We start from the raw sequence: 27,354 nt of genomic DNA, 5'->3' as shown, positions 1-27,354 counted from the left end.
GATAGGCTGCAATGTGGTTTTCTAGCTTCTTTTACAGATATGTAGGACGTCCTGACCCATTCTGTCTCCTAACAATACGTATCTTTAAATAAGGAACTAATGGGTTGATGTCTAGGATTTATTAAATTTCATGAGTAATTTATTCATGTCAGAAATTTAAATATGAATCATTTTTAACATTAAGACCAACTCCTATTCGGTATAGGCTCCTAGCCAACATTCTTTATTTTTAAGAATACTTGACATACGATGTTGTATTAGTTTCAGATGCATAACATACTGAATTGATATTTGTATACTTTATAAAATGGTCACTATAGTAAATCTAGTTACTATCTACCACCATACAAAGTTGTTATAGTATTGTTAACTATATTGTGTATGCTGTACATAACATTGCCACATCTTCTTTATTTTATAACTGGAAGATTGTACCTCTTAATCCCCTTCAACGATTTCATCCATCCACCCCCACACCCCCTCCCCTCTGACAACTATCAGTTTGTTCTTTTTTTTTTTTTTTTTTTGAAACCCCCCAATCTTTTTTTTTTTCAAAGATTTTATTCATTTATTCACGAGAGACAGAGAGAGCGAGAGGCAGAGACACAGGCAGAGGGAGAAGCAGGCTCCACGCAGGGATCCCGATGTGGGACTTGATCCCAGGACTCCAGGATCACACCCTGGGCCGAAGGCAGGCACTAAACCGCTGAGCCACCCAGAGATCCCCTAGTTTGTTCTTTGTATCTCTTTTGTTTTGTTCTCTTTGTTCATTTGTATTGGTTTTTTTTTTTTTTTAGATTCCACCTATGAATGAAATTATATGGTATTTCCCTCTCTTTAACTTATTTTACTTAGCATAGTACCCTCTGATCTGTGTGTGTTGCAGATGGCAACATTCCGTTCTTATGGCTGTATAATTGTATAATCCATTGTAAATATATATACCACATTTTTAATCCAATTATCTATTGATTAGGTTGCTTCTAAATTTGGGTTGTTATGCAACAAACATAGGGGTGCATATGTCTTTTCAAAATAGTGTTTTCATTTTCTTTGGATAAATGACTAGAAGTAGATTACTGGATCATATGGTAGTTCTATGTATAATATAGTTTTTTCATAGAGGCTTTAGTGTTTTCTGCATGTCACCTACAGATAATGAGAGTTTACTTTTTCCTCTCCAATTTGAATGTCTTTTTTTTCTTGCTTAATTGCTATGACTAGGATTTCCAATACTTCACTGAATAAAAGTAGTGAGAATGGGCATCCTTGTCATATTCCTAATCTTAGAAGGAAAGATCTTGACTTTTCACTGTTGAGTGTGATGCTAGCTCTGAGTTTGTCATATATGACCTTCATTATGTTGAGGTGCATTCTCTTTGTATCCACTTTGTTGAAAGTTTTATCCTAAATGGATGTTGAATTTTGTCCAATGCTTTTTATCCATCTATTGAGATGATTATATGATTTTTATCCTTCATTTTGTTAATGTTGTGTATCACATTGATTGATTTTAGGTATTGAACCATCCCTGCATCCCTAGAATAAATCCTACTTCATCATGGTGTATGATCATTTAAAGTATTGTTGAATTCAGTTTGCTGATATTTTGATGAAGATTTTTCCATTATACTTATTACTTATTAAGAATATTGACCTCTAATTTTCTTTTTTTTTTTTTTTTTTTTTTTGGTTTTGATTATAGGGTAGTGCTAATCCCGTAAGAAGAATTTGGAAGTTTTTATCCTCTTCAATGTGGGGGAAATAATTTGAGAAGGATAGATACTAACTCTTCTTTAAATAGAATTCACATATGAAGCTGTCTGGTCCTATATCTTAGTTTGTTGGGAATTTTATTACTATAACTATATTACTCATAATTGGTCTATTCAGATTTTCTGTTTCTTTCTGATTCAGTCATAGAAGATTGTATGCTTACAGGAATTTATCTACTTCTAGTTTGGCCAGTATGTTACATAATAATTTTTCATAGTGGTCTTTTATAATCCTTTGTATTTCTTTAGTGTTTTGTTTAGTGTAGTTTCTCCTCTTTCACATCTGGTTTTGAGTCTTCTCTTACTTTTTCTTGATGAGTCTGGGTAAAGGTTTATCAATTCTGTTTATCTGTTCAAAGAACCAGCTCTTAGTTCCATGGATCTTTTCTATTGTTTATTTAGTCTTTCTTTCACTAATTACACTCTGATCTTTATTATTTCCATTCTTTTACTAACTTGGGGCTGTGTTCTTTCTTTTTTTTCTAGATCCCTTTTTTTCTTTTCTTTTCTTTCCTTTTTTTTTTTTTTTTTTTTTTTTTTTGAGAGAGGCTTGTATCACTATAAACTTCCCTCCTAGCATTGCTTTTGCTGCATCCTGTAGGTTTTGGAATGCTATATTTCCCTTTTCATTTGTCTCAAGTACTTTCTTATTTCCTCTTTGATTTCTTCATTGACCTGTTGGTTGGTCAGTAGCATGTTATTTAGTTTCCATATACTTAGGCTTTTTCCAGTTTTTTTTATAATGTATTATTATTTTTATACTATTGTGGTCAGAAAAGATTCTTGAAAAAAAAAAAAGATTCTTGATATGATTTCAACCTTCTTAAATTTATTGAGACTTCTTGGGTGCCTGGGTGGGTCAGTTGGTTAAACATCTACTTTCAGCTCAGGTCATGGTCTTGGAGTCAGTCCTGGGACCCAGACCTGTATCAGGCTCCCTGCTTAGCAGGGAGTCTGCTTCTCCCTCTCTGTTCCCCATTCCCAGCTTGTACTTTCTCTCTCAAATAAATAAAATCTTTTAAAAAAAAATTTATTGGGACACCTGAGTGGCTCAGCAGTTGAGTGTCTGCCTTTGGGTTCAGCACATGATCCCGGGGTTCAGGGATCAAGTTCCTCATTGTGCTCCCAGCAAGGAGCCTACTTCTCCCCCTGCCTGTGCCTCTGCCTCTCTTGCTTTGTCTCTCATGAATAAATACATTTTAAAAATAAAAAGAAACAATAAAAAGAAAATTATTGAGACTTCTTTTGTGGCCTAACATGTGATCTGTCCTGGAGAATGTTCCATGTATACTTGAAAAGAATGTGTATTCTGCTGGCTTTGGATGGAATGCCCTGTATATATTAGGTTGATCTGGTCTAATGTGTTGTTTAAGACCAATATTTCCTTATTTTCTGTTTGGGTAGTCTATCCATTGCTGTAAGTGAATGTTAAAGTCCCCTTCTATTAGTATATTATTGTCATTCTCCCTTAGTGCATCTGTCAGTATTTGCTTAGGAGCTCCTATGTTAGGTGCATAAATATTTAGAAGTGTTAGAACTTCTTATTCAATTGATCCCTTTATTTGATACCCTTTTTTGGGGGTTCTCTTTTTACAGCCTTTGTTTTAAAGTCCATTTTGTTTAGGGGAACCTGGGTAGCTCAGTTGGTTAAGCATCTGACTCTCAATATTGGCTCAGGTCATGATCTTGGGGTCATGAGATGGAGCCCCACATCAGGCTCTGTGCTCAGGGCAGAGTCTACCTAAAGGTTTTAGGTAAGATAAAATAAAAAATAGAGTATTTTGTCTGATAGAAGTATTGCTACCCTAGCTTTCTTTTCATTTCCTTTTGATGGAATATATTTTCCCATCCTGTCTTTCAGTCTCTATGTGTTTAGATGTGAAGTACATCTCTAATAAACTACATATAGATGGGTCTTATTTTTTAATCCATTCAGCCACCCTGTGTCTTAATTGGAGCATTTAGTTCATTTATATTTAAAGTAATTTTTGATGGGTATGTATTTACCACCATTTTTAAATTATTTAATGGTATTTTTTATAGTTCTCTGTTCCTTTATTCCTATTCTTTTCTTTTGTGACATGACAACTTTTTTTAGTGTTATGTTTAGATTTCTTTCTCTTTTTGTGTATCTAGTACAAGTTTTTGGTTTGTGGTTAGCATGAGATTCATAAATAAGAACCTGTATGTATAGCAGTTTAGTTTACTTTAAATTGATGATCACTGGGCAGCCCAGGTGGCTCAGCGTTTAGCGCCACCTTCAGCCCAAGGTGTGATCCTGGAGACCCAGGATCGAGTCCCACATCAGGCTCCCTGCATGGAGCCTGCTTCTTCCTCTACCTGTGTCTCTGCCTCTCTCTGTGTCTCTCATGAATAAATAAAATCTTAAAAAAAAAAAAAAACTTTAAAAAATTTGATGATCACTTAAACTTGAACAAATCCTAAAAACACTACATTTTTACTCTCCCCACCCCCAGTGTTTTATGTTTTTGACCTCAGGTTTTACATTCTTTTATTTTATATATCCTTAATTAATTTTTTTAAAGATTTTAATTATTCATGAGAGACACAGAACACAGAACGAGAGAGAGACATAGAGGGAGAAGAGCCTGATGTGACACTCAATCCCAGGACCCCCGGGATCATGACCTGAGCCAAAGGCAGATACTCAACCACTGAGCAACCCAAGTACCCCCTTAAACTAATTATTAGAGTTATAGTTTATTTGCTACTTTCGTCATTTGACCCTCATACCAACTTTATAAGTAGTTGATCTACTACCTTCACTATATGTTTGCCTCTAATCTAAGTTAGATTTTTTTTCTTTCACATATTTTCTTAGTTCTAGTTATGGCCTTTTCCTCTTAAAGAAATCCTTTTAATATTTTTTGTAAATCTGGTTTAGTGGTGGTGAACTCCTTTAACTTTTATTTGGATGGGAAACTTTTTTTTTAAAGATTTTATTTATTCATGAGAGACATGGAGAGAGAGGCAAGACACAGGCAGAGGGAGAAGCAGGCTCCATGCAGGAAGCCTGACGTGGGACTCTATCCAGGGTCTCCAAGATCATGCCCTGGGTGGAAGGCGGTGCTAAACTGCTGAGCCACCTGGGCTGCCCAAGCTGGGAAACTTTATCTCCCCTCCAATTCTGAATGGTAACATTGCCAGTTAGAGTATTCTTATGTTTTTTCCTTTCAGCACTGTGAGTATATTATGCCACTCTCTGCTAGATTGCAAAGTTTCTGCTGAAAAATCAGCTCTTTGCCTTATGGGGATTCCCATTATATGCAATTAATTGCTTTTCTCATGCTATTTCTAACATTCTTTATCTTTAGTGTTTGACATTTTAATAATGTATCATGGTGTAGATCTCTTGAGTTCATCTTGTTTGGGAGCTGTGCTTTTTTTAAAAGACCTGGGAAGGTTCTCAGCTTAGGGAATTTTTCAGCTATGATTTCTTTAAGTTTTATGCCTGCTTCTCTTTCTCTTCTCCTTCTGGGACCTCTCTATAATGTGAACGGTAGTACTCTATGTTGTCCCAGTGATCCCTTAAACTATCCTCATTTTTAAATTCCTTTTTTGTTTCCTTTTTCTAATTTTCTTTTGTTGTCTCTTTCTTCTTTCTTTCATTTTCTCTCTCTCTCTCTTTCTCTCTCTCTTCCCCTCCCCTCTCTTCCTCCCTCCCTCCTTCCTCCCTCCCTCTTTGTTCAGTTTGAGTGACTTTTTGAGAGAGAGAAAGCATACAAGTGGGGGTGAGAGGGTGGTTCGGGGCAGAGGGAGAGAGAAAATTTCATACAGGCTCCACTCCCATTGCAGAGCCCAATGCAGGGCTCAATCTCACAACCCTGAGATCATGACCTGAGCTGAAATTGAGAATCAGATGCTTAACCGATTAAGCCACCCAGGTGCCCCAGTTGGGTGACTTTCATTACCTAGATCACTGATCTGTTCTTCTGTATTATCAAATCTTCCATTTATACCCTCTAGTATATTACTTTATTTTTGTTACTGCATTCTTCATCTCTGATTGGTACTTTCTTATATTTTCTCTTTGTTGAAGTTCTCCTTGTGTGTTCATCTAGTCTTCTCCAGAGTTTGATAAGCATTTTTATGACCTTACTTTGAACTCTTTATCAGGTTGATTGCTTAATTCCCTCTCATTTAGTTCTTTTTCTGAGGTTATGTCTTGTTCTTTTGTCTGGAACACATTTCTCTGTCTTCTCATTTGGCCTAACTCTGTATTTGTTTTTAAGTATTAGGTAGTTCAGCTTCATTTCTCAGTCTTTTTTTTTTTCTTTTTAAAGTTTTTGTTTAAATTCCAGTTAATTAACATACAATACAATATTAATTTCAGATTTAGAATGCAGTAATTCAACACTTACATACAATGCCTGGTGTCTATCACAACATACATTTCCCAGTCTTGAAGGAGTGACCTTATGTAAATGTCCTGTCAGGCCCAGAAGTACAATCTCCTCCATTCACCAGAACCAGGTGCCCTGGGGTGTTCCCCATGTAGGTTGCGTGTATCCTCTGAGATGATGGGGCAGTACTGCCATGGGCACACTGGTAGGTAGGTCTGGCTCTCACGCTAGCTAGCTGCATATCTGACCTTGACTACTTTGGATGTACCTAGTGAGCAGAACTGATCAAGACATCAGTGGTAGGGATCCCTGGGTGGCACAGCGGTTTGGCGTCTTTGCCTTTGGCCCAGGGCGCGATCCTGGAGACCCGGGATCAAATCCCACGTCGGGCTCCCAGTGCATGGAGCCTGCTTCTCCCTCTGCCTGTGTCTCTGCCTCTCTCTCTCTCTCTGTGCGACTATCATAAATAAATAAAAATGAAAAAAAAATAGGTCTTCTACTAAAAAAAAAAAAAAAAAGACATCAGTGGTAGGCACCACCTGGCATTAGCAGTCTACAGGGAGGATTCCAAAATGGTGTCCACCAGTGCCACAATCATCACAGCAGAACAAGATAGCAAAAATGACTGTTACTAGTGTCTAAGTCCCAAGGAGAGGACCAGTTACCTCCTGTCCCTCCAGCAGGCACTCCAAGATTAGTAAGTAGGTCTCGATAGTCCATACAATTTTGATCTGTGTTTTTGCACTTATTTCTCAGTCAAGTAAGTCTGCATGTGAGCTCTTTAAGAGTAGGTCTTCCCTGCAATTCTAGTTTTCCTGGACGTGTTCCCTGTTGGTTTTCAAAGCCACGTATTTTGAGACTTGCCTCTTCTGTGCAGAATCTAAGGGTTTGGGTACCTAATGTGGAACTCAAATCTCTTACTCCTCAGGAAAAAGTTCATTACCTTTGAGATCCCTTTGTATCATAGAATGCCACTCCTAGAATGTAGGGTTTTTTCCTTAGTGAGATTATATCTCTGCCACTTCTACCCATCTCACTGCCCTTGTTGTAGAGGTTCTTGTCATCCAGTTTCTAGTTCCTGTTCAGAGGGAATTATTCCACATGTGTTTATAGATATGTTGTCCATGAGAGGAGCTAAGCTCAGGATCTTCCTTTCCTGCCATCCTGGACTCTCTTAGACCCACCCCGGACAACCATTGTAGGCTAGTCAGACATTTTAAGCTGTAGAATCTTTTTTGCTTTTTAAAAACCAGAAATCCGGGATCCCTGGGTGGCACAGCGGTTTAGCGCCTGCCTTTCCTTTGGCCCAGGGCGCGATCCTGGAGACCCAGGATTGAATCCCACATCGGGCTCCCGGTGCATGGAGCCTGCTTCTCCCTCTGCCTGTGTCCCTGCCTCTCTCTCTCTGTCTCTGACTATCATAAATAAATAAATAAATAAATTTAAAAAATAAAAATAAAATAAATAAAATAAAAACCAGAAATCCAGGCTCTTGCACATTTTTGGTAAGGTCTTAAGTTAACAGTGTCTTTCATTTTTCATGTAGGCTCTAGGAGATGCCTTCTAGATAATCCAAATTGAAAACTAATATGTAAATTTTCATGTTGTAGCTGTGGTTCCAATGAAATCTAACCACTATCAAAAATCTCTCTTCCGGGGGATCCCTGGGTGGCACAGCGGTTTGGCGCCTGCCTTTGGCCCAGGGCACGATCCTGGAGACCCGGGATCGAGTCCCACGTCAGGCTCCCAGTGCATGGAGCCTGCTTCTCCCTCTGCCTGTGTCTCTGCCTCTCTCTCTCTCTCTCTCTCTCTCTCTCTCTCTCTCTCTGTGTGACTATCATAAATTAAAAAAAAAAATCTCTCTTCCATACCTAATCTGTACTTTTACCAAGTGACATTAAATTTGTTAAATTTAGCCTTTAATACCTAACTTAAGAGTTATGGATCTGTAAACTAACATGGAGGAAATCATAATGTAGAGCTATCCAGTATGGCTACCCACTAGCTATACTTGGCTATTTAAATCAAAATTTAATTATAATTAAGTATAATTGGGACATCTGGGTGACTCAGTTGGTTAAGCATCCAACTCTTGATTTCCGCTCAGGTCATAATCTCAGGGCCCTGAGATCGAGCCCCAACAGGCTCTGCATTCGGCATGAAATCTGCTTACGATTCTCTTTCTCCCTCTCCTTCTGTCCCCCTCACACTCTCCAAATAAATAAAACCTTTTAAAAAATGAAATTAAGTATAATTTAAAATTCTGTTCTTCAGTTACATTAAGTGCCTAATAGCCGCTTATGGCTAATCGCTGTCATATTAGACAGCACAGATGTTCCACATCTTCATTTTCTAATAAATGTTCTACAATACAGGAAGTTAAATTTGACAGCATTGTCTAGAAAGTACTGATACAAAGCCACTTTAGTTGAAAATGACTTATATACTTATATATAAAAATGCCCATATGATGGCTTTTCAAGAGGAAAAATAACCAGATTATTTATTTAAAAAGTAGAGCCTGTAATTTCATTCCGTTGTGCCAAAAAAGTGACTCTTATATTTATTAATCCCACGTTCTTTTCCTAACACTTCTATCCTAAAAGATTTACAACTGCAAAATTGTGTATAGAGTTAGTTCAGGATTTCCAGAATTTATCTAATCCATCTTGTGCTAATCTTCCTTTCTACACATTTGCTCACTAGCTTTTCCACAATGTGCTGACTTAAATGTTTATGATATATACACATATTTTTAAAACTTCTGTCTAATTTGCTGTCTTAGACTGCAGCTCCTTTGTAGACAGTCTAATAGCCATTTTTGTGTATCATATTGAGATAAGCCCTTTAAGTGTCATACACCCTCTTACACAAAGTTGAAAAATACAGTATATTTCAACTTTGTATAAGAAACATGACTGCTCAGCCCTTGGTAAGAATTATAAAATATATTTTTCTCCCTCAGTTTTTTCAAAAGCAGACCCTTGTAATAAATTTTGTACTATAATGCTTGAGTCCAGGATGAATTAAGGAAAAGAAAGGTTAGGATGAGCCTGGAACATCTTATGCCAGAAAGTAGAATACTCAAAAAAAATGATAGGGACGTAGTCAGAAAACTTAAGAGCCAGGTTGACAGAGTTCCTACTAGCCGTATCTGGGAGAAATTAAGTATAATAATGAATTATAAATTGTTAAAAAAAATAAGAACCTGTGAGTTCCTACTGATGATATATTGATTAATAGATAGTTGGATGGTTGGATGGAGAAGAAAGGAAGGCCCTCGTTTGTAGTAGAATGCTGACTGATAAATGTGGATAGAATGGTGGAGCTAGAAAATCACCATTGCGTAACCATGACATTAGAGATTGGTTTAGTCAGGAATTATCAGTGGATGCTAACTATAAGGGAAAAGTTTTGACAAGGAGCAAGATACATACTTTTTTTTTTTTACAATCAAATGGAATGTTTTAATGTATGATCTACAAAAAAAATTCATACACCTCAACCAAATGGGATTTATTCCAAGGATGCAAGGCTGGTTCAATATTCAAAACTAGTCAACATTATATCAACAGGCTATAGAAGAAGAATCAGATGATCACATCAATTGATGGAGGCAAAGTATTTGACAACATCTAACATTCGTAATAACAAAAACCTCAGCAAATTAAGAATAGATGGAAATTTTCTAAACTTGATAAGAAAACTTTGGAAAAAAATACTTCAACTAACATCATACCTACCTAATGAAAACCTGAACATTTTCCTCCTAATGTGAGGGATCAGTCAAGGGCATTCTTTCTTATTACTCCTATTCAACATCATGTTGGAAGGCCCACTAGTGCAGTAAGAAAAGAAAGTCTTGTCTTCCCCCCACATACTGCATCTTAGTTCCAAGGAAGAAAATAAGTGTAAAATGGATAAACCAGTGAGAGGCAGATGGGCCTCTGAATGTGATACCTTGAGAGACATTCAGCGTCACTTCTGTCATATTTGTATGTAAGTGGGATGCATAATCTGAATTTAATCATGAGAAAACATCAGACAAAACCCAAATGAAATACTTTCCACTTAAGAAAAAAAATGACCTGTATTCTTTAAAATATCAGTGTTACGAAAGGGGAGAGGAATGCAGGGGGAAGGCAGAAGAACTATTCCAGATTAAAGGAAACCAAAGAAACATGACAGCTTAATGCTAATCTTTGACCTAGGGCTGGATCTGGAGTAGAAAAAAAATGATAGGACATAATTGGGACAGTAGCCAAGATTGGAATATAAGCGATAGATGAGATTTTTAAAAAATATTGTATTGATGTTAAATTCCCTACATTTACCAACAGTGCTATGGTTAGAGAATACCTTTGTTCTTAGGAAATACACAGTGAAGTATTAAGAAGCAAAGGGGCATGATGTCTGTAACTTGTTCTCAGGTGGTTCAAGGAAATAATTGCGTGTGAGAGAAAATACAGTAACAAATGTACCACCTCTTAACAGTTGGTGAATTTGAGCATGAGCTACAAAAGAGTTTTCTATTTAAGTCTTGCAACTTTTCTGTAAATTTAAAATTATTTCAAAATGAAAATTGAAAAATTCCATCCCATGTTTTCTAGCTCTTTCTAAAGCACAGAAGGATGTGATGACAATGAGAATGCAATCGGAGCGACTTTCAAAAGAATATGACCGGCTCCTGAAAGAACACTCGGAACTTCAGGTGGGTGACCTCCACTTTATGAACCTAAATTTTATGAAATAGTGATTACTAAGTCAACTATTTGGGTTGTCTGCCTTTCCCAAATCAAGAGGATGTACTCAGTCCTGCCTTCTTAAAAATGGTTAAGGAAATCAGACTTTTACCTGGAGGGTGAGGATGAGGCCATTACATGAAAATGCAAGACAGTCATAGCATAGAGATTTACTGACATGCTAACTTACTGCGTTCTAGTTCTAGCTAGTTCTAGTGAAATTCTAAGCAAAAGAATTGAGCCACAAAAATGGCAGCATTGAAAAATGAGCTGTTTCTGTAAACATTTCGTTTTGCCATTGGCAGTGTTTGCTCTATTCATGCCAAAAATAAGGTCAAAATTTGAAGTCCCACCTCACACAATTCCTCCTATCCTAATGTTTTAGACATCTTAGGTCAAAACCTATGGCATTCAAGATACATGGATTTAAAGACAAAGTAGAAAAACCCTTTTGTTATTAAAGTCACAGAGTCAAGGGCTATAGCTTTTCCTTCTCTTCCCCTCCAACCCAGCAAGAGTCCGTGCCCTGCATTCACCCATGATAAATTTGACTGTCCCTTCCCTGTTGACTTGGCAGCCCCTAATCTGAATTGATTTCCCAGCCACATTTTGACCACATGTGGGGAGATTTGGGGGAAAAGATCATTCCAGAGGCAGCGCTGGCCCTCCCAGTTCCTCCTGCGATGGGGCGGGTGGGGGTTGGGGGAGGGGAGCTTGTGCTGAGAATTTGGCAGCTTTTGTGGCCTTCAATCAGAGCTTTTTAGCAATTACAGCTCTACAGTTGCTTCACTATAGGAGAAGCCCTAGTCCCAGGACTCATTTTTCTGCATATTAATGGTCATGGTATCACAAGGGTCCAGGACTGTGCCTGGCAAAAGGCAAGCAGGTACTATACCAGGTACTATACTGATAGAACTCAAAGTCAGACCTAGAATAACTCTGATTCTCATACTAACTTTATGATCCCAAGCAGGTTATATTACCCCTCTACAGCTCACTTTTCTTCATCTGTAAAATCAGAATAATAATACCACCTGGCCTGCTGGGTTTTTAGTAGAATTAAATTTTTTAGTAGAATTAAATAGAATGTGTAGCGTTGTGCCTGGCTGATAGGAAACCCTCAAGAAATGATACCTACTAGAATTATCATTATCGGGATCTCTGGATGGCTCGGCGGTTTAGTGCCTGCCTTTGGCCCAGGGCGCAATCCTGGAGTCCCGAGATCAAGTCCCAGGTCGGGCTCCTGGCATAGAGCCTGCTTCTCCCTCCTCCTGTGTCTCTGCCCCTCTCTCTCTCTGTCTCTCTCTCTCTCTGTCATAAATCAATCAATCTTTAAAAAAAAAAAGGATTATCATTAGCAGCAGCAGCATACATTCCTCTGTAGAAGTTTTTTTTTTTTTTTTTAAAAAAAGATTTTATTTATTTATTCATGAGAGACACAGAGAGAGAGAGAGGCAGAGACACAGACAGAGGGAGAAGCAGGCTCCATGCAGGGAGCCTGACATGGGACTCGATCCTGGATCTCTAGGATCAGGCTCTGGGCTGAAGGCAGCGCTAAACTGCTGAGCCACCAGGGCTGCCCTCCTCTGTAGAAGTCCTGCTGGAAGAATGACTTCTTCCCAACCAGCCACTTTAGACCTGATTTAGAGCCAGTCAAGAAGTAATGCAAAACGCATTGGTAATCTGGTATCCCTAGCTGAGTTGCATGTTTAGTTTAACTAACCTACTTTGACAATAGGGCAATCCAGAAAAGGGTAGAAACCATGTGTGCTTCAAACCTGGGATACCAAGAGCTCAGTTCCCATGTTCTAGAGTAGGTGGTCAGATTCTCAGCAAGACCACCCTTTCCTCATCTCTAAAACACAGGTCCTAAAATTGCTACATCACCGTGGCCAGATGAGAATTACTCCAGGGCATCCTTCAGGATCCGCCATGGAAAGTGAAGAAGCCTTTTGCCTAGAAATAGAACTCTTTTTCCTCCTATTTGTGAGGTTAGGGTATACTCAAAAGGATGAGTATCCATACCACTGGACTTTGCCAGGTCAGAAACGTTTAGATCCCTGGATGGAGAAAAAAGAAACAATATTCTCTCATTTTCTTACGGCCACTGACCATCACTGAATGTCCCCTTGTATATGTGACAGTGAGATTCCTTCAACCCATTTTCTTTCCTCTCCCCAAAACCCCTTATGTTTGGAGCTTATGCAATCTTGATTTGCAGATGCTAAGAAGTTTTTCTGAGTAATTCCTTCCCCAGAAGTTGTCACACCTATTTCTTTGAAAAATGGCCCATCCCAGATATGCCAAGTGCCACGCTGAGAGTTGGGCCTTGCTCACTAGTGCATTTAAGGCCTCGATCTACTTTCTTCTGTTATTTTTGAAATATGTAATGGATAATATTTATTGAAGATGTGCTCTGGACCAAGCACTTAGTAATGGCTTCACGTGTGTGATTTTGTTCACTCTTGTCACAGCCCACTAAATTAAAATATTTTAATACCCTATTTTGTGGATGAGGAGAACAAGACCCAGAAATTATGTTATATAACATACCTAACATCACTGAACTAGAAATCAGTAGGAATCCAAGTTGGATTCACAATCAGGAATTTTTTCTCTGATCCCCCAGTCCTTAAGAACTCTGCTGTTCGGCCTGTTCTGGTTATTGGACTGTGTTCTCGGATCCTTGGCCTTCCTACTTCTCCTCTATTCAGTCTCAGAGAGCAACACTTCCCAAGCTCCTCTGCTTTCTTCTGGGCAGGTTTAGCAAAGGGAGGCACCAGAAGGAGACTGAAGGCAGGAAGGACAAAGCCAGGGATTTTTTTCCCACTCTCTCTGTTTTGGGTGGCCTCTGCTACAGCAGCCCTATCTCTTTCCATGGTCCCAATACCTACTGGGCAACTTCCACATGGTGGCCCTTGCTCCTGAGGTCCTTAACACTATCTCCTCCCTTGTGCCTCCAGTCCAAGGAATGGTAGTGGTTCTGTACTAATCTCTGAGGTGTCTTACCACACTGTCGCCTCTGTCTCCTCTTCCATCACCTGTAATACCAATTTCCCATAATAAATATCTGTTTGAAGGGGAAAAACAAAACCTCTCTCAGCTCCATTAGTTTGCCAGTTCTGTAAACCTCAGGTGGATGATTTGACATCCAGGCACCTTGGCTTCTCCATTACTTAAATGGTGGTTATAATACCTTATGAGCATTAAACCAGATCCTGTACAAGAGGCATTTTTAATATTTTTAAACAAGAAAAGCTCTATATCCCTGTAAGGTGCTAGTAGTTATTTCTTGATTGAACACATTTTTCCCCATTTGCCCTCCATTGTCCAGTGTGAGAACTTGTAGAAGATTCTGAGATTTAAGTGTCATTACATGACTACCATTTTCTTAAAAGTGACTCGTACACTTTGATATTCACCTTATGAACTCTACTTGAGAAGCAAAAAATTGCTGTAGACCATCTGTAGTAAACAGCTGTATCAACTTGCCTTTCATGAATTTTACTTCTGTTGTGAAACCAACCTTAATAATTGAATTTTATCTTTAAAGTTCCTTCCTTGGGAAACTTAGCTTTCCCAATTTTACATAGTTGGTTTGCTTTAAATAAAATAATCATAAAATGACCTTTAAAATATTAAGGAAATAGGGGTGGCCTGGATGGCTCAGTGGTTTGGCACTGCCTTCAGCTGAGGGTGTGATCCTGGAGTCCTGGGATTGGGTCCCACGTTGGGCTCCCTGCATGGAGCCTGCTTCTCCCTCTGCCTGTGTCTCTGCCTCTTTCTCTTTCTGTGTCTCTCATGAATAAATAAAATCTTTAAAAAAAATAATAAATAAACAAAATAAAATATTAAGGAAATAGGGCAGCCCGGGTGGCTCAGCAGTTTAGCACCGCCTTCAGCCCAGGACCTGATCCTGGAGTCCCGGGACCGAGTCCCACATCGAGCTCCCTGCATGGAGCCTGCTTCTCCCTCTGCCTGTGTCTCTGCCCCTCTCTCTCTCTCCCTCTCTCTCTCTCTCTCTCTCGGTCTCTCATGAATAAATAAATAATCTTTAAAAAATAAAATATTAAAAAAATAAAGGTGGAAGAGGAGAAAGCTGATTTCCTTACCATAAACGAATCCCACTTTGCATTTTTTAAACCTGTCTGGATTTCCCCATCTGGTCCCCTTCCTGTTATAAGCACTAAATAAATATTAGAAAATAATCCCTTCAAGATACAGAGTCTTTGCCGTTCCTTGTTTGCCCTAGCTGTCTTCTAGAAAAGAAAAAGCAAAACTAACTGAGGGTTATGGGCAGTACAAACCCATCAGCACTTGCCAATTTTCAAATATCATTTTGGAAAATCACCCTTCACTTAAAGTACTTATCCAGAATAACAGCTCCATTAAAGCTATAATTTTTTTTTTAATCTTCATGTCCACTTGTATTTTGGATAAGTACAAGATTATTTCCTTTTTTAAAACTGAACTATAATTGATGTGCAGTGTTACATTAGTCTCAGACATAAAATGATTCAACAATTCTGTACATTTCTCAGTGCTTATCACAAGTGTACTCTTCATCCCCATCACCTATTTCTCCCATCCCCCCACTCATCTCCCCTCTGACAACCACTGGTTTGTTCTCTCTGTATTTAAGAGTCTGTATTTTTGTATCGTTTTTACTTTGTGCATTTGTTTTGTTTCTCAAATTCCACATATGAGTGAAATACAGTATTTGTCTTTCCCTATATAACTTATTTTGCTTACCATTGTACTCTCTAGATCCATCCATGATATTGCAAGTGACAAGATTTCATTTTTTATGGCAGGGTAATATTCCTGTAAATACATACATATATATATACACACACACCACATCTTCTTTATCTATTTGTCTATGGATGAACATTTGTGTTGCTTATGTATCCTGGCTACCGTACATAATGCTGCAATTAACAGAGGGGTGCATATATCTTTTTTGAATTAGTGTTTTTTGTATTTTTTAAGTAAATACCCAATAGTGGAATCACTGGATCATATGGTAATATTATTTTTAATTTTTTGAGGAGCCTCGATACTTTTTTCTACAGAAGCTGCTCCAGTTTACATTCCTACCAAAAGTACATGAGTTTTTTTTTTTTTCTCCACTTCCTTGCCAAAACTTGTTATTTCTTGTGTTTTTTATTTTAGTCATTCTGACAGGTATGATACCTTGTCTTGGTTTTGATTTGCATTTCCAACAATGTGATGTTAAGCGTCTTTTCATGTTGGCCATTCATAGGTCACCTTTGGAAAAATGCCTATTCAGGTCCTCTGCCCATTTTAAATCAAATTATGTGGGGGTTTGGGTGTTGAGTTGCATAAGTTCTTTATATATTTTGGGTATTGACCCCTTGTCAGATAAATAATTTGCAAATATCTTCTCCCATTCAGTAGGGAAAGCTGTGATTTTTATCTGAAGTAGTAAGATCTATACAAACATGTGAAAGTGGTGTGGTACCTTATCATGCAAAATACCTAATCCTGTCTTCTAATTTGGTTGGTTAATGTTATTCTAAAGTTGTTCTGAAAGCATTAGGGCTCAACCTAAACAGAAGCTTGATGAGCCTCTCACGTGCAAGCAGTAATACTTCAACTCCATTTTGAGTTCTTTTTTCTCACCATAGACTTTTGCTTTTTTTTTTTTTTTTAAGATTCTATTTATTTATTCATATGAGACACGAAGAGAGAGGCAGAAACAAAGGCAAAGGGAGAAACAGGCTCCCAGCAGGGAGCCTAATACAGGACTCCAGGAACATGACCTGAGCCAAAGGCAGATGCTCAGCCACTGAGCCACCAGGCATCCCAACTTTTGCTTTCTTAAATGCAAATGATTTCTTAAGGTTATTCATTTATATCCCATTTTCCTCCAGTTTTAAATGATACATTATAGTCTTCTTGTGATCAGCAAAGAATATAATTTGAGAAGTCAGTACTATTGGCAAATATCTGAAGAACAAACACACAAAAAAAGGCCATCCCATCTGGGGTTTTTGGTTCCCTTCATTATTTCCTTGCCAAAAATTTTAATTGGGTTTGTAAGAGGGGAATAAGAGGGGAATTTGAGAAATTTTGTTTTCCTGGTATAACCTGTGAAACAAAAGCAAAATAGATTAAGGCAGGGAAATAAATGAACTTATCAAGAGTGTTATTTTTCCCCTTGAGACTTTTTTTTTTTTCAAATAAAACCCACAAACTTTATAGTTTTTTTTTTAAGTTTGAGACTTTTCCAATCCATATTTTCACATTTGATTATTCTCATAATTAATAACTGTACATAGAAAAGAGAATTTTTTTAAAACGTGTCATATCTATGAATCTGTTTTTCATTACTTACCTCTTTTTTTCCCACAGAATCGTTCAGAGAGAGACAATAAGAAAGGCCTGTGAACTTTGAAAGAAGATTGTGCTATGTCATGTGAAGATAATCAATTTGTTATCACATTAACCTCTAGAATATTTAAAATTTATTTTGGAAAAAGGTACTATTACAACCAGCCAATAATTTTTTTAATGCCACATATAGGTTATTATCATAACGGCATTGTGACAATATTTAATGTTGTTTGGGATATATTGTAAAGTCTGTATTCCAGCTCTCACATGAAATGTAAGCATGATAAGCACCCTATTGAGATGTTGAGAGTAATACTAGTATATGGTTGCTGTTTGCCAATAAAAGGACAAATTTGTAACCAGTTACTTCCAAAACTAGATTTTTAAGTTGATGAAACAATTAATAGCCTTAAAAGCTTTGATGAGTTTTCAGTAATAATAATAATAGTAATAATAATAATAATTCATTTAATGAGATGATGATAATGCTGATATATTTGAAGATAATATTCAGTATCAGCAAATTTGTTCATAGGGAGATTAAATAAGGATAAATGATCATAATTAGCCACTGTATTTATAAGGAAGAGTTATAAAGAGCAAAAAATAAAAACAATGACCTTAGTTGTTTTTTATAAGGATAGTTAACTCTTATATTGATAATTATATTTTTGTTACTGTGCTTCTATATCTGTTGGACTGTTTTTGTGGACGTTGGTGTTAATAACACATAATTAGTAGGCATTACACCTTTTTTAAAGCTCGTTTGGTAATGAAGTTTACACCTATATGCATAACTGCCATGCACTGAACTTAAAATTATTTTACATCAAGGTGGAATTCTTGACTCAGAAAGCTAATGTGTACATATCTAAAGAGCAATGTTTCCCATTATACAATTAGTAACTTTTACTAATTATACAAGTATTACCTCAACTATATATACACTGGGGTCACAGCTTCTCTGTAATGTATCAGTATTTTGAAAGTAAATCTTAAACATTATTTTTCCATTCATATTCCTTTAGAATCTTCTGTAGAACATGATAGTGACTCAGTAGTATTAATGATTTAGGTTGTTACAGTGTTTAGACATGAATGTCACCTTCTTTGTCTCATCAAGACCTAAATATAAATGAAAGTGTAAAATAATGACCAGAGTTTTTACTTTCCCAATATCTGTTTCATCCTTTGGTGTTTATTTTCATTTTAGCACCGACTTCATGCCTATCTGATTTTTGTCATTGTAACATAGATGAAATGAGCAAAAACGTAAGAATTTTATTTCAGATACAAGTCAGGAGCTACTGCTAGAAAACACACATGCAGAAGACATTTAACAGGAGTGAGCGCTGGAGTTAAACCATATGGGCTGACAACACCATGAATAACAAGGAGGGGGAGTCTCGAGTAGGAGGGAGCTGAGCAGGCACAGCTTGGGTATCTCCTAGGAAATAGCAGAGTGGGCAAGTATGAAGGTAACCGACATTTGTGATCCTGGCCTCCTGAGCACAGAAATCAAGTCTATGACAAAATAAGAGAGAGACAAGTAGAAGATGCGCAGCTTTAGAACTGCCAGAACTAAAATCGAATCCTAACCTTACCACTAATTTAACTGTGTGATTTTGAACAAATTATTCCAACTTGCTAGACTTCTATTTCCTCATCTCCAAAATGGGAATAATAACACTTAGGTCAGGATTATGATGTAAACTAAGATGCCACAATGATCCTCATAGTTTTTCAGACTGTGCAGCAAGGGGAAAGCCTGGGCACCCTTGGAAGATTGAGAGGTTGGCAGAAAGCACTTAATTTAAAGCATATGTTTAAGTAACCTCAGACCTCAACCCTTTCAGTTTTGGAGACACCCTGAGGCCTTAAAAGTTTGAGCAATTTCCCCCAAAGCAGTGTGGACGGTTAGATTCAGGGCCAGGATCTGAGTGTATTCCAGTTCCCCAGACATTATGCTGGTGTTTATACACAGATTAATGATAATTTGCTAAATGAAATATTGTCATGTATTAGCCAGCATTTGAACCCAAGGGAGTTTGGCTCCAGAGTCTCCATACTGAGCTGCCTCTCAAGCTATGCCTCTTTGTTCTTATTACTCTCCTTACCCCCGATGGTGCTTACCACGTCCTATTGTTATAAACAAACATGTATCCCGTGGACTTAGTTATACTGCATATTAAGTCATGTTCTTTCATATTGTCAGTAATGACTTCGCTGTGTCTTAGAGGCTGGGTCATAGATCCCAAAACAGGAGTGTTAGTCTTGCCCTTTTCCATCAGAGTTACACAGAGGTTTGCCAGATTCCCTACTTGTAAGTCTAACTTAAGGTTCTGGACTACAGAAAATAGTACCTAAGAAGTCTTAAGTAAGCACTCTAGAATTTGGCATGAGTCATCCTGGTTGCTTCCCTGGCTCTGTGTTGGGCCCAGTATTAATAACTGAGTTACCCTGACCCCCAGTCTAGAGCCTGGAGTTTAACTGCTTTCTCTGCTATCCTGATGCCACCAGCCTGCCTGGATCTCTGAATACCCATGTTGATGGTTCCAGTGCTGGTCTCTGCTAGCCTGAACTGACACTCTGCTTCCTCCTTGGACCTCTCCTCTATAGCTGCTTGCGTGCACCTGCTTCTGTTGTCTTGCTCAGCCTCTGTGACTTGGTCTGGTTCCACCTTCCCATTCCATTGTCCACTGCCTTCTCGCTATCCCTCCCTCCTATGCCCCACCACAGCAGCAGGGCCCATGCCCAGCACTACCAACAAGGTGTACCCATGGGATACATCTTGCATTCAAACACCCACTTGATACTGTGTAAATATGGCAGTCCTCAGAAACACTGACTTCATATCTAGAGTGGGTTTGTCTAAAGTCCATGAAGCTCTTCTGAACTTTTCTTTTTATCCTTCAGCCCACCCTTCCTAGAATTCTTGAAAACTCCACTTACAAAAATTTTCTTTTGTTTTCTTTTACTAAGTGGCATTTTATTATTCCACAGTGGTGCCTTCCACCTTAATTGCTAAACAAACATGTCTTCCTTACTGTAGCCAAAGTGATTTCTAGCACTGCAGCACTAAAAGACAGCTCCCCAGAAATCATCCATGTCCTAATCCCCTGGAAGCTAGAAATATTCTCCTCCATGCAAAAGTGAGTACTACTTTATATGGCAAACTGTGTGATTAAGGATTGTGAGGTGGGGCAGCCCGGGTAGCTCAGCGGTTTAGCGCCGCCTTCAGCCCGGGGTATGATCCTGAAGACCCGGGATTGAGTCCCCACATCAGGCTCCCTGCATGGAGCCTGCTTCTCCCTCCGTGTGTGCCTCTGCATCTCTCTCTGTATGTCTCTCATGAATAAATAAATAAAGTCTTTAAAAAAAAAAAAGGATCATGAGGTGGAAAGGTTGTCCTGAATAATCTGGGTGGACCCTAAATACTGTCACAAACATGCTTAAAAAGGGGCAAGGAAGATGTCATCACACCAAGGAGGAGAAGCCACTGGGACCACAGAGGCAGAGACTGGAGTGCTATAGCCACCAGAGCTAGATGAGGCAAGAAGTAGATTCTCCCTGGAGCCTCCTGAGGGAATGTGACCCTGCAGACACTGGTGAGACTGATTTTGGATCCTGGCCTCCAAATCTATGAGACAAAATTTGTGTTCAGCCACCAAGTTTGTGGTAATGTGTTTATAGCAGCCACAGGAAGAAACTAATACAGGTACAGACGGCACAAATCTATCATGGGAATTTCACAATTTGTGGGAAATAGACACCTGTTAACACCACTTGGCCTTCCCAATAGCTGGGTAAATCAGAGATTGCCATAGCCATCTACGATCTTCGTTCTTTTTCTCCACGATTTTATTTTGCACTGTTTCCACTGCCAAACCCAGCCATCCTCCATTCTCACCTGAACAACTGGTCTCCCTATATTCTCTTACTCCTCTTCTAGTTCGTGCTTTCATAAATCATACCATTTCCTGCTTGAAGACCCTATTAACAAGACCTCATCAGGCTCCTCATTTACTTCCAACCCCACCTGCACTCTGATTCTTCTTACTAGGAGCCAAGTTCTTTTCTTTCAGGGCTTTTGCATGCACAGTACATTCCAACCCAATCTGTCTTGACCTTATTTTATTTTCATCATAGCTTTTATCACTGTCTGAAATTATTTTGGTTTGGTTTTGTCTCCTGCACAGTGACAAACAGTTCCTGGGCACAATAGAACAGTGTTTCTCAATAGAGAGTAAGGAAAATATAGCCAGGGACATTTAGCAATGTTTCAGGATGTTTTTGGTTGTCATAACTGGGGGAATGGTCCTGGTGGGTAGAGGCCAGAGACACTGCTAAGCCTACTCTACAATGCACAGGATAGCCAATACACACACAAAACAAGTTATCTGGCCCAAAATGTCAGGATTGCCAAGATTGAGATACCCTGCAATAGATGCTTGTGCCTGGGAATACTACTTATACCCCAATATCCATTCTTTCATTCATCTATGGTAATAGATCCCCCGATATTTTTACACACAACTACCAAGCTTAAAGATGACATTTTCTGTTCTCCTTGTAGGCAGCTATAAAAAGGAACGTCACATTTTAACAATTTCTTTGTTTTTCTTCTTCCACCCTGCTGCATGAAACACAGATATCACCATCTTAGACCATGAGCTTGAGGTCATACAAGCTAAAGCAACAAGGTAGAAGGATGTTGTGCCCCTGACATGTGTCCCTGAGCACCATACCTCCCGGGAATTGCTGTTCAGTAAATAGCTGAATAACTGCATGACTTCACTTATTTCACGTTTTTATTTATTTATTTATTTAAGACAGAGCATGCATATGCAGGGAGAAGGACATAGGAAGAGGGAGAAGCAGGCACTCCTGCTGAGCTGTAAGTCCATACAACAGGACTCCATCCCAGGACCCTGGGATCAGGACCTGAACCAAAGGCAGACAGTCAACCGGCTCCCCAACATCAGCTATTTTTAATGCATTGTCTCTCTTAAAGGCCTAGATGTGAATGAAAAGCCAAAATTCGTTTGTCAGATATAGCACAAAACCATCAAATTTTTTCTTTGTCTTTCCTACTTGTAGAGTCTTGTCACCCCTGACTTTTATGTGGTGATGATTTTAAATTACATCCTCTGTTTTGTCTGCGTGTTCAGCTTTTTATGTTTATTTGTTTTTTTTTTTTTTTAAAGATTTTATTTATTCATGAGAGACACAGAGAGGCAAAGACACAGGCAGAGGGAGAAGCAGGCTCCATGCAGGGAGCCTGACGCGGGACTCGATCCCGGGACTCCAGGATCATGCCCTGGGCCAAAGGCAGGCACTAAACCATTGAGCCACCCAGGGATCCCCAGCTTTTTATGTTTAACTTAATCATTAGCACACCAGTAACTTGCAGTGTGCCCCCACTACATCTATGCTGAATTTCACTCCCAAACAGTTCAATAGAAAAGTAGATCTCTGGTCTATTCACGCCTCTTGTCTCTCTTTTTTTTTTTTTTTTTAAGATTTTATTTATTCATGAGAGACACACAGAGACAGAGATAGAGAGGCAGAGACACAGGCAGAGGGAGAAGCAGGCTCCATGCAAGGAGCCCGATGTGGGACTCCATCCCGGGTCTTCAGGATCACGCCCTGGGCTGAAGGCGGCGCCAAACCACTGAACCACCAGGGCTGCCCATGTCTCTTGTCTCTATTGTGACTCTTGCCACAAGGTGAACAAACACCACATAACCAAGAGCTGTTACATTGTATATACACATGTAGTGCTGGAGGGCTAGAAGTATAATTATGGATATCAGGAAAAATGAAGTTCCTACAGAGTTTAGTTCTCAGTGAGCAGCCTTTGTCCTAAATTTGAGCAAATTGCCGATGTGAAGTTTTGGCTTTGCTCCCCCCCCTTCCCCAAACCAGATGCCTTCCTGGTTAGCCAGGTTTCTCCAGAAAGTGTACACTTCTCCAGAAATCTCTTCTTCCTGAAGCACCACCCATGGTAAAGAATCTCATTGTTCTTCCAAGACTGCCAATTTCCTGGAACACATTTAACCTCAGGACCTTCAGTCCTCAGCCCATGGCTCCCTGAAGGAAACCTCCACAAGGGTTCACTTCCTGAAAATGTGTTTTGATTCAAGTTTGCTTGTTTTCTCTTGAAACAAGATAGATGGCAAATATGGGAAGCAAAAGGATTACAGTTAGCAGTTTGGTTAATGCTGTTAGACACACACAATACAAATGTTTACCAAAATGAGATTATACCATACATACTGCTTTGTGACCTGCTTTAGTCTGCCCCCTTCCCAACATCAGTAAGTATTCTACAACAGGATTCTCCTGCAGGACCTACAATAGGTTGTAGAAACATCACCTGAGGGGTCAGGGTTTTTCAAACTACATAAAGTCATAGTCATATGCCCAGTCCATCCCTCCTACCACCAAGACACGCTGACTCGGGGCATCTGGCTGGCTCAGGCAGTAGAGCACGTGACTCTTGATCTCAGAGTTCAAGCCCCACATTGGGAATAGAGATTACTTTAAAAAAAAGAGAGGGACAGAGAAAGAACTGCTGACCCAGACAACGAGTGTCAGTGGTGGGACTGTGCAGTGAGCACCCAGTGTGTGAGTCCTCAAAATGGGAATGAGGCCCACTGTCCTATGACATAGAGCATTTAACTTCACCGTTGGAAATTTCAAGGGAATCTTTATTGGCAGAAGATGCTCAAGAATCTTTATTGGCAGAAGTGACTACACACATAGACTACCTGGGATCAAATCCCCTCTCCTTTATTACCCACTTTGACTTTCAGAATCTCCACCTGTAAAGTGACAGCAAGACTCAACCTCCTGGACAGAATTAAGTGAGGCGAAAAACATAAAGAACTTTTTCTGGCAATAAACTACTCTGAACATCATACAAAAAATGGTTACCCAGGAGCATCTGGGTGGCTCAGCAGTTGACTGTCTGCCTTTGGCTCAAGTCATGATCCTGGGGTCCTAGGATCGAGTCCCGCATCAGGCTTCCCACAGGGAGCCTGCTTCTCCCTCTGCCTCTCTCTCTCTCTCTCTCTCTCTCTCTCTCTCTCTCTGTCTCTCATGAATAAATAAATAAAAACTTAAAAAAAAAAAAAACTGGTTACCCAGTGGTAAATTGCTCCCATTTAAAAAAAAAAAAAGGATAATGTGAAAGAAGAATTTATTATAACTACATTTTATTTTTTTTTAAGATTTTATTTATTCATTCATGAGAGACACAGAGAGAGGCAGAGACACAGGCAGAGGGAGAAGCAGGCTCCGTGCAGGGAGCCCAATGCAGGGAGCCCAATGTGGGACTCGATCCCAGGGCCCTGGGGTCACACCCTGAGCCAAAGGCAGACACTCAACCGCTGAGCCACCCAGGCGTCCCTGTAACTACATTTTAAAAGTGGACACCCTTGTTCTACGTATGACAGAGTACCATGGGGCAATTTAGGACGCCTTGTCCTAACAGCTATGAGCAGCCATTCCCCTACCACCCCAGACAAAACATGTTGCCCCATCTGCTGAGGAATGCAATAAATGTTTGCTTATTTGGATTGCACTTGTGTTTCAATTCTAATGTGTCAGATTCTCTTCACATGACTTCCCATTCCTTCTCTTTAGAGTGTGTCCTGTTATCTTAAGATCATGACAGAATCAGCTACAGTTTTGACCAACTTTCTTAAAATATTAATTAGTAAGTCCCAATTCCTGGGCACAGACACATTTCCCTTCAGATCTCATTGGCAGAGTTGATGTTGTTAAAGGCCCTGGTGTAAAGGGTTCATCAGCCTCTTGAAACTCAACTATCACCCTTTTTTCTTTTTTTTTTTTTAAGATTTTATTTATTATTCAAGAGAGACAGAGACGAGACAGAGACATAGGCAGAGGGAGAAGCTGGCTCCTCACAAGGAGCCCAATGTGGGATTTGATCCCAGGACCCCAGGATCAGGACCTGAGCCAAGGCAGACGCTCAAGCACTGAGCCACCCAGGTGCTCGACCACTCTTTGTTTTTCCCACTGATTAAAGTGTGTGTGTGTGTGTGTGATGTTTTTAACTCTTCATAAAGAAAAAGACAAGAGACACAGGTGGATCTAGGGTTTTGGGGGTCCTGGAGCAGATACAATATGGAGAGTTCTCTGTAAGAAAATTATATAGAATTACCTGAGCAAAATTAGGTGGAACATGACAATTTATTCAGAATGAGAACGGAAATCACAACAAATTGCTTGACCTTGGAAATCCAGATCCACTTCTTCCAAGGTGATTAGGAATGCTTCCTGGATGCACACCAGCTCCTCCTTTCTGTCTAAAACACTCTATAACTTCAGTGTCCTGAGGATTCCGATATGCTGTGAAAGACCCAAAGCTTAAACTTCATTAACTCTAAATCTAGGCATAAATCTACTTCTGGGAAAGAAATGAGAAGGCAAAATAATGTAATCAGCTTGCTGAAACCTTCAAAATTTAAAGGGCTCTAAATGACAGTCACTTATTTTATAGTAGGTATACTAGTTTCCTGTCATTGCTGTAACACATTACTGAAAATTTGGTGATGTACAACAACACAAATTTATTCTCTACAGTTCTGGAGGTTAGAAGTCTGCAGTGAGTGTTACAGGCCTCAAATCAGCATAGTCAGGGCTGGTTCTTTCTGGGGCCTTTAAAGAAGAATCTGTTGCCTTGCTTTCTCCAGCTTCCCATTTCTTTGGTCACAGCCCTTTCCTTTACCTTCAAAGCTAGCAGTGGCCAGTCAGTCTTATACCACATTACTCTGACATTGACCTTCTGCTGCCTTTGTTCTCATTTAAGAACCCTTGTGATTAGGCGTGTCTGCATCCTCAGCCAGTAGAATATATGAGTCTTGATCTCTGGGCTCTCTGGGTGATAATTTCAAGCCCCACATTCGGTATGGAGAATACTTAAAAAACAAAACAAACCTTTTGTGATTATATTGTGTCCACCCAGATGGTCCAGGGTAATCCTTTTATCATAAAGTCAATTGATTTGTCAATTCCATCTGCTACCTTAATTCCTCTTTGCCTTATAACTTTACATACTTCCAGTTTCCTGGGGATTAGAATATAGTCAATCCTCTTCAGGAGGCCGTTATGATGTCTACCGCAGTGAAGAAATTGTGTGCCAGTTACTTTTTTTTTTTTTTAAGTAATCTCAAGGCCCACCATGGGGTTCAGACTCAAAACCCCAAGATCAAGAGTCCCATGCTCCTCCATACAAGCCAACCAGGTGCCCCGTAAGTGCCAAGTACTTTGGAAAAAGTTTTTTGCAATCAGATTCCTGTAACTCTTTATTGGTTCTCCATTTGGAGAATTTTTATTTTTAATCAGATGATTTGTGAGGGAAGCCAAAGCACAATTGTACATTTCAGAATTGAAAGGGAGTTGGTACTCTGAGCTTAGCATGCCCAGAAGTATGCCGTCTTTGGTTTTTCTCCAGTTGAAGGCAACTAACTACAAAACTCCTCCAAATGCTAGAAAATATCAGATGTAGGATTTTCACCCTAAAGAAAGCAGAATTGCAAAAAATAGCCGATTGAACACAGGCTTTTACTCTCTCCTAAACTGCATAGAAACTAAAGGAAGGGCAGTTTTTTAAGGCATGAAACTACAGGGATAAAGTGAGCATGACAAGAAACTTTGTAAAAGCTGCAGAGCCAATGAACATGTGGTACTGACTTACTATAACTGATGAAGAAGGAATTCTGTTTCCTCAGAGGGAAAAGCTGTCCATTGAAGCCACCAAATCATCAGGGCTTGAGAATTGGCCGGCCCCTTATGACAAAAGAGGACAGGTCTCTAGATGCCCCTCTCTCCCTGCAGACTCCTGGGTGATGGGCCTCCCTCATCCCAGTACACAACAGTTTTCATCTTTAAAGAGGGGAAAGGAGAGTGGAGTGTCTAATAAACAGAAAGCAGAAGAGTTAAGTAGATGACATCTGCATACTACACTGCAGAACTTGCTCAACCCAGAATGATAGCAGCCAGTCTCTTCCTTCCAAGTAGAAGACCAAACAAATGTTTCTCCAGATGGGAATCTATTAGACCCAAGATAAAGACCTAATGATG

The 27,354-nt window shown here is 39.3% G+C and overlaps 1 protein-coding gene across 1 annotated transcript in view; it reads left to right on the top strand.

Moving 5' to 3' along the window:
• The window catches only part of BCAP29 (B cell receptor associated protein 29), a 53,240-nt gene extending 34,850 nt beyond the window's left edge, over positions 1-18,390 (top strand). Inside the window, exons 7-8 of the mRNA XM_041774089.1 lie at positions 10,750-10,850; positions 17,260-18,390. Of these exons, the coding sequence (XP_041630023.1) occupies positions 10,750-10,850; positions 17,260-17,295 (137 nt within the window). The 3' untranslated portion in view covers positions 17,296-18,390. The remainder of the gene's footprint in view (positions 1-10,749; positions 10,851-17,259) is intronic.
• Positions 18,391-27,354: the final 8,964 nt, after the last annotated feature.

The sequence above is a fragment of the Vulpes lagopus genome, chromosome 11, assembly GCF_018345385.1.
Source record: "Vulpes lagopus strain Blue_001 chromosome 11, ASM1834538v1, whole genome shotgun sequence".
In the NCBI taxonomy this organism is placed as follows: domain Eukaryota; kingdom Metazoa; phylum Chordata; class Mammalia; order Carnivora; family Canidae; genus Vulpes; species Vulpes lagopus.
This window is presented reverse-complemented; position numbering and strand designations above follow the sequence as displayed.